The sequence below is a fragment of the Stegastes partitus genome, unplaced genomic scaffold (genome assembly GCF_000690725.1).
Source record: "Stegastes partitus isolate 25-593 unplaced genomic scaffold, Stegastes_partitus-1.0.2 Scaffold1198, whole genome shotgun sequence".
NCBI classification, from domain to species: domain Eukaryota; kingdom Metazoa; phylum Chordata; class Actinopteri; family Pomacentridae; genus Stegastes; species Stegastes partitus.
In genome coordinates, this window is record NW_007578929.1 from 150,027 (window position 1) to 158,648 (window position 8,622).

At 38.8% G+C, this 8,622-nt stretch overlaps 1 protein-coding gene across 1 annotated transcript in view; it reads left to right on the forward strand.

Moving 5' to 3' along the window:
* Positions 1-8,043: 8,043 nt before the first annotated feature.
* The window catches only part of wdr41 (WD repeat domain 41), a 20,679-nt gene continuing 20,100 nt past the window's right edge, over positions 8,044-8,622 (forward strand). The window contains exons 1-2 of the mRNA XM_008297203.1: positions 8,044-8,245; positions 8,372-8,447. Coding sequence (XP_008295425.1) covers positions 8,400-8,447 — 48 coding nt within the window. The 5' untranslated portion in view covers positions 8,044-8,245; positions 8,372-8,399. The remainder of the gene's footprint in view (positions 8,246-8,371; positions 8,448-8,622) is intronic.

Consider the following 8,622-nt stretch of genomic DNA (forward strand, 5'->3'; position numbering starts at 1 on the left):
TAAATCAACCAGTGAGAAAAAGAGAGAAATTCAGGCCACACATTCATTGTTTTTTTTTCTTTTTGTAGAAAAACATGGTATCCTTTGGGTTTTAAGGCATAGAGGTACGTTGGTGACTTCACATCCCTGTTATGAATCCAAATTCATGGGAACTTTAATTTTATTTGACAGGCCGAGTCTAGCAGTGTCTTGGTGATTGTTATTCCAGATGGCGGAGAGAAAATTCCATTTGAAGGTTTTATTAATTTTCGTTAAAATGGAGAGGTTCGCCGATGCTGTCTCTGCTTTCTCGCTGACGAGGCTGACTGACATCTCGCTGCTCCCTCCATTTGTCATTGTTTGAAAAGGTCTTAATTGTATTACATGCAAATGAAGAGATTTGATTTTTGCCCATTATCTATTCATAAGAGAAAATGAACAGAACATTAGCGGGTCACCAAATGAGGGAGGAGAGGCGGGAGGAGGGAGGGGAGGAGGAGGAGGAGGAGGGTGAGAGATGGAGACAGTGATGATCAGTTAAACAGAGAGGAAGATGATACGGAGAAAAAGAGGACTGGCATCTTTAATGTCTCCTAAGTTTGGGTGTAGTGTAAGAATAATCCTTCCACCCCCGAGTTTAAACTGTGTCTATATGTGTGCATGTAATACTGTAGGTCAAGGCTGGTAATTAACCTATGATGACTGAAACACAGCAATTACAGTCATGCTCATGTGACAAATCAAAGTGACAGAAGATGGAATACGCTCCTCCTTCCTGGTCAGCTTCAGGCCATCACTATGTGCCACATATATTCTAATCAAATGCACATCCTCGTATTGTTTTAATCAGGTCTTATGGCAGAAGTGGCACTGTGCTAGTTTAAAGGAAAACAAATAAAAGCACTCTTTTCATTGGAATTACTTTCATGAAAGCTGCAGACAGTGAGACTGTGCGTTTTCTTGAAAAACAGGGACAAAGATTTACGTAAAAGAAGCTGTAATGGAGTTTTTTTAAATGCAGTTGGCACCAAAAATAAAGAGAAAATACAGAGAACCTGCAAATAAGTCCCATCTGCAAAGTCTGTCTACATGTATGCATGGATAAATGTCTATATATGTTGAGGGACGGTGCCCAAATAAAGTCTCAAACCCCCTCCTCTAACATCAAGATGGGGAAGGAGGAGGCTGTATCTAAAAATTGTCACTACTTTCTGAAACTAACATCCACTTCATTTCTTCAGAAATTGTCCAGCTGTGCGAAGGCCAGACCTAAATTTCTCTCGTAACCTCTCCACATCCGTCACTTTTCATAAACAGCCATGAACTCCTTCGAGGAGAACTCCTTGCTGCTAAAAAGAGAATTTTGTCCTGGAAAGGCTGCAACTGTGGAAAATACCAATTTAATCTGTGTAACTCAGACTGCTGAAGCTTCGGCTAAACTTTGGGAAGCACTTTTTTCCCCCCACAGAACAAGGATGTGGATTTTGTCTCCATGTCCTACACCGGCATCGTGCTTAAAGACTCCATCCAGTTTTTTGACCATATGGTGTTTTTTTATATGCTGGAAGTCACATCATGAGTGAAACAACATCATGGCTCAGCATTTCCACCTTGAAACCACAGGGTACTGATGACAGACTTAAAAATATAGAATCAAACTTCTGAAGTTTCATATGTTACAAACTGAAGAAAACAGTTTTAGGTTTGGAGCTTCCTGTGCCATTTTTTATCTTCAGAATCAATTTGTGGTTCGAACATGTATGGCTGATTTACTCCAATATTAAAACTTGCTTTTGTGTAGGGTTGAGTAGTTTTACAGTGTTGGAGCAGAGTTGTAGGTGAGCTGGTGTGCTCGAGTTGCTATGAGTGGAGAAAGATGTAGGAACTCCTATCTAAAGCCAATTTAAGTAGGAGGAGGATTGTTTTCCTGGTGAAAATGTTTAAATATGTACCTTTGATTCACAGAGATATGTTTTTTTTTTTTTTTTAAGTTAAATGAATGATTTAAAGGTGCAATTGGTGACATGTTAAATGAAAAAATGTTGACCCAATATGGTGAACAGATCAGATGATTATGCTAGCATCAAGGTGTAAGGGATCCCTGGATGGCTTAATGAGTATGAAAATGGCGTGTACCATGTACTATTATCATCCAATCGCAAGATCTCAGCCTATCTCAACACTTATGGAAGATTCTGGACTGATGTGTTAGACAGTGCTCTCCACAACCATCATTAACCCTGTTCAGGACTGTCATGTTTCCATACGTAGAAGGTCTTTCAGGGTCCATTGGACCCCAAGAAAGAATATGTGTAAAATATTTGTTGGTGTTCATTATAGACTTTTATACTATGCTAAATACATTTTCTGATAAGTTGATGTATTTTTGGTTCCAGATGCATAACAAATGTACCTCTTTTTACATTAAAAAAAAAATCTTCAAACATATAAAAACAATACCTGTCACCTAAACCAAATGGCCTGGGGTCCAAAAGACCCCAAAGGTCCTGAATAGGGTTAAAACATGAATTGAGGGAATATGTTTTGGAAGAATAATGTTCATCCCTCCAGTAGAGTTTAGAGACTTGAAGAGCCAATGTGAAGGTGTACTGTAATTTTTCTCACTTTACAGATATTTGCTCTTTTTTTTAAAAATCGAATTTGCAGTTTTTGAATATTACATTATTCCACAATGTTTAACTTTTTTTCTTGTACTCTTGCTGCCTTGCTGCCTGTTTTTTTTTTCTAATCTTTAAAAAAAATAAATAAAAAATTTGGGAATCCTTCAAGTGTGGAGTGCCAAACATGTAAAAAAAAAACCCAGACTGAGCCCAAATAGGACATTTTTAAGATTGAATGATTTCAAAGATTCCAATGGGATGAATGGACTTGCCTCCAACAGTAAAGAAGGGTAAGAACAAACCGAGCATACTGGTGTTATAAAGAAACAGGAATTATAGGCAAACTCTGTATGGGTAGCCGTGGACTTACAAAGGTGCCGGCCTGATGCTGAGGCCTGAGTGGAGGCAGAGGCCACAGTAGGTAAAGCAGAACACAGTGAAAGCCTGATGAAGAGGGACAGTGAAGTGTGTTGGTCAGGAATGAGCCTCTCTGCTACAAGACCCCTCTGAACAGCAGGAGAGGGAGACTGTTATTGAAAACTGCTGTTGGCCCATTGTTAAATTACAACTTAATTCCTCTTCCATCATCATAACCATTTGTTTTCCTTACAGGCCAGAGATAGGGGGGATGAGATCAGCCGCTATAGCGGAGGAAGAAGGAGCAGGCGGACTTTTTTCCTCTCTGGCTCTTACTCTCAGTCGGTCTTTAGTGCTGTGAGCGTTTCGGTGGCCGTCGCATCATGACTTCACCTCATAGCTGATTCCTGCCATTGGTCATGTCTGACACCTCGTCTGCACCACACCAAGGTCACTGCACTCAGCCACTACCTTCCTTTTCTGCCATTTCTTTCCTTTGCGCTTCCGAATCTCTTGCGTAAATTCTTTTGTGTTCTCTCTACCTTCCTCCTTTGCTGTACTTTTCAGATGTCTTGCATTTTCAACATCCTTTAAAGCCCTGTTACCACCATGACTACAGGGGTAGTAGGTCTCCCAATGGATGCAATTTGGTCCAGTCTCGAATATCAAATAGTGGATGGACTGCTATGCGATTTGGGTCAGATATTAATGGTAACAAAAGGGGGCATACTACAGATTTTTGTTAATTCTTTGGCTTTTCATGTACCTCCACCAGTAGGTCAAAATTTCCACTTATTCTTGGATTGGCATATCATTTTTGTATGGACGTCCTTGATTCCTACACACTGTGTCTTGATGACTTTCCACTCCAGAAACTAGGCAGGAACAATATCGTATTAACCCTCTCAGACTTTCTATTTCCACTGTGGGGTAGGATCTGAAAGCTTTGACAATGACATTAACTCTAAATGCACCAAAGCAGCAACAAACAGAAGCTACTGAACGTAACTCCAGAGGACAAAGGGAATACAACAGTGGAGGTTTGTTAGATTAGCCTGTACGATGAAATTGGATGTCTGTATGGTGAATGAGGACTTCTACTGGACTAGGACATTGCGAGAGCAGAAAACAATCTCCTGAAGAAAGCATGTTTGGATTTTAGTGAAATACATTAACAACAACTGGACACTTTGCCATGAAATTTCATACAAACATTCATGTCCAAAGTGTAAGCTATTTTGTGACCATTCATCTATTATCATGATCAGGGAAGATATTTGATTTGTCCTTTGCTTTATGCCACATGCCTGCACTGTTAATGACATTCTTGTCAGCTTTACTTTGTGTTTTGTGCTAATTAGCAAACACTAGCATTAGCATTTAATTGCAAACATCAAGGTGCTTGGAGCCTTGCTGGTTCTCCAATTCTCCAATTTCATTTGGCAAACACTTTTATCCAAAGCGACGTAGATCTGAGAGCAGATACAACACAAGCAAGGATCTAGTCAGGTGAAAACAATCTAGATAATCTGGTTCTGGATGTTCACACAGATGTTTGTAGGCTCAGCTCAGTCCAACAGTCTTTAGATTTTAAAATGATGTTATTTCCCTGCAGAGAGGTCATCCTACTTTCTTTCAATGCTTTGTCCATGTTCCACATGAATATGAGAGAAGAATTGGGATGGCAGCAGTTCTCAAACTGTGTGCATTAAAGCTAGTCTTATGTATATACTATACAGAACTAGAACAAGATGTAAAGGTGTTCCTTAGAAATAATTGTTCTCATAAATTTAATTTAATAGTAATTTGAGTGACTGACCCTTTAAATAGTCCAGGAGAAGAGATGCTGATGCTGCTTCGAGAAAACGTTCACGCATAAAGTCCTTCAACACATCACACTGAATAAATAACTAACAATAATCTGTGTTGCTGAAAAAAAACCCCACCCAAAACTCTGTCTATAGCCTAATGATAACTCACCTAACTATGGAAACATAGAATAAAACAAAAGATGTGTTCATATGCTACTTAGCTATCTGCTGCCATATTCGGTTGAGGCCAAGTTCTGTATGTCGTTATGGAGAAACATCCGTAGATGCATTAATGTCACTGCTGCAGATATCCTGCTGTGAGGCTGTGAAACAGGTAAACACATGTAATAAAACACTTGATGTGACAGAAAATGTTTTTATTTTCGTGAACAGATCAGATTTACACAAAAATAAATTAATATTCCAGTGTTTTTGATCGTTTTTGAGGAACATGATTGAAATGACAGATCAATAGATCCAGAGTTGTTTTTTTTCTTCTTTTAAAAAAAAAAAAAAACAATTCTTTCTTTTGTAAAACAAACCAAATAACAACGACAACAACAAATTTAGATCTGGGGCTACTGGTAAAACATTGAGGGCTATAGCCTCGGACACTCAGGCCTAACGGTGCTACTACTTGAATCACATATCTTCACATCTTTTGTATTCATTTTACACCGACTCTGAACACTCGTGTGGAATCTACTTATCTGACCCATCCATTCAGACCCCTGACAGACACTGTAGTTAAACAAACAGAGCCTAGCCCATTCTCACATCAGAAACCCATTCAGTGCACCTCAACCAATCCCTCTCCCTAACCCTCCTCCTCTCTCTAGCCGCCCTTGAGCTTTTCTATTACCGCATGGAAAGCACCTCGCAGCCCCTGACAAGCGCGGCGGATCGACACTAAATCAGAAATCAGTGCCAGCCGCAGATCTGAGCCACCATGAAGGTCACAGGCCCTACACTGCGTGTCGTCTCAATCTGGGGAGCAGACTCAGCCCGGCTGATGTGTGACTCTGTGTGTGTGTTAACAGGGGATACGCGGAGAGGAGGAGGTTGTAGGGAGGTGGAAGAAGGTTTGGATGGAGAGCAGGTCAACATTCATGCACAAATCACACGAAGGGAGAGTAGAAATAAGGAAAAGCAAGATGAGAGTGTGTTCAGTTTACACAGGAGAATGAAAGAAATGCTATGGGTTGGATCTTTCAAGAATTATACTCATAATCTATTTAAATACAAGATGAAACAGCTGGAAAAATATTTGCTTTTCCATTGCTAATAGAGGTTTGAACCTTCCCCTGATCTCGTGGGATTGTGACACACTGCCATCTAGTTGTAAGAAGGTGAATAGCGCCCAGAAACTCATCTGACCCTCCACTCCAAAATGTGATTTAGTTATTTTTTTGCTCCTCTTGGATGTTTGAGCTTCACTGTGCAGAATGATGTATGTGCAGGGTTTGACGCTAGAAGGTATCTGAAGGGGAAAGTTTCTCTGTGCTGACTTTAAATCACACCGATACGTGCAAGAGTCATTTTTCTTGACTGTTGCTTGAAATAAAACATATTTGCATGCAGTATTTCCAGATTTCCATTAAAATGAGCTACTTTTTATTTAGTTTTGCAGGTTAGATTCTCTTGAGAAGGTTGCAGTGTCACTTTTTGTCATATATAAACAGTGTCCGATGGAAACTTTGGTCGTATCTCACGAACTGCTTCCTGTTTTTTTCTAGAAAATCAACTGTACATTGAGCCTAATAGGTTTGACCAGGTTTTGACTATCAAAACCAAATGCCATTTCATTTGATTAAGTTGAACCTTCTTTCTAGCTTTGTGATAAGATTTGTTTTCCCTGATGCAGTTCTTCAGGCTATTTGTAAAACCGGGCTAAAGACCAAATTCTGTCACAGCCCCGCAGATTGGAAGTTTGTGCTTTTTTTTTTTTACTGTAGATTTGATTCTTTTTATTTTCACTTGGGACATTCTTATTCATTTTGTAATTTGATATATTTTTTTAAAAAAAAAGAAAAATGTTATTTTTTTCTTTTAAAAAAAAGTTCTTTGCACTTTGTAAAAATTATAAGACTATGATAAAAAAAAAAACTTGCTATATGTAAGGTTTATTATTATCATTATAAAATCTCTGCTTTCAGGGTTTAATGTAACATTACCCAGAAGACCCTGCAGCAAAAAGTCCTTACTACTGGGATGGGATTGGGTTACATTCATTATACTGAAAAAGCAAAGAAAAAAAAGATTTTAAAAAAAGACGATTTTATGACAAGTGAGTGGGCCATCGGCCCTAATTGGGATATTTATTTATTTTTTTGCCACAGTTTGTATGTACATAGATTCTGAATCATTAAAGAAGACACAGGTGGCATTAGGCCTGAACGTCCCAGGCTGTAGCCCCAAACAGTTTAATGAATAGCCTCAAATTTTAATTAAGAAGAAAAAAAAATAAAAGTTTTGCTTTACAAAACAGTCAAATCTCATAACTGCCCAGTACAGAAAATCTAAAGGTAGGAGAGTCAAATGTTTTATAGCACTATCCACTGATTCAGAAAGAGAAAGAAAGCCAGGATAACAAATGTGATGTGTTTCTTAAATATAACGGAGAAGCCAAAGACAATGTGAGTAAAAATCAACAATAATAAAAAAAAGAAAACGTAAAAATAAATGTACGTAACATGTAAAGAAAACTACAAAACACATGAGGTAAGCTTTAGAAGTGACTTTTACCAGGATACTGACACCTGCAACACATACTTTTCAAGAAAGCACTTAAATCATGTAGCTTCAGCAAAGTCAATCAGTGAATCCAAAACACTGCTCAGTGCAACACAGTCTATATGTCACACCTTTGTATCCAATCACAACTGTAAATCATCATAAGTGTAATTCCAAGCATACAGAGAACTGCTGTGATATTACCGTGAAACATGGGCAAAGCCCCTGGAACACAGTGTCTCACATTTTATATTAATTTTGCCATGAAATAACCTGAAATGATGCAACTGAAAGAGTAAAATTAAAGAATTGTGGGCTGGGCTGTTTCAAGCCCCTTCACTTAAATCAAAGCTTTAAAATATGTCAGGACAAGATCTTTAAAAACACGACAAATAAATGAATACAATAATACATGCAAGTAAATGTCGTCGAGAGAAACACAAAGCACCAGAATGTCCTGACAGCAGCAGTCTGGACTCTCACTTCCCAAATATTAGTCGACTTCCGTGAATCTTGTCCGTCAACAGCTTCCGTACTTTGAGTCACATGAGCGGTTTGTTGTGACTGAAATTCATCTTGCACAACATGTAGCTTTAATATAACCGTATTAGCGTGACTTTTGTTAGTTTTTTATGAAATTAAAAACCGAGGCACTACATGTCAGCATCTTCCAACGAGGCAACAAACACGACTTTCCTTTAAGTGACAGCGTTTCGGGGTTTTCCACTGCGACGCTAATGACTGGTGAGAGGCAGTGCACCTGTAACGTTAGCTAGCTGGCTAGCTGGTCTGTTACCAACGTTAAGCCTTATTCTGGGCTCACATTTAAGGCAGTTCTTACCTAAACTGGCTTTTTTTATTTTTTTTCAGCTTACGTTTGTCTCTAAAACACGAAGTCATGCTTCGGTGGATTCTCGGTGGTCGGGAAGCTCAGGGCTCAGTGGAGGTAAGTGAAGCTAATTCTAATGTTAATGTTTGTAGCTTGATCAGTTTGGTTTGTTTAATGATTCTGTACGACATGATTTAACTAATGGAAATATAACATTGTCTAGTACAACCCCTACAGTCTCTATGAGCTTCATGTGTTACAAACCAGACTTGTATGAGCCCTTTATTCTGTT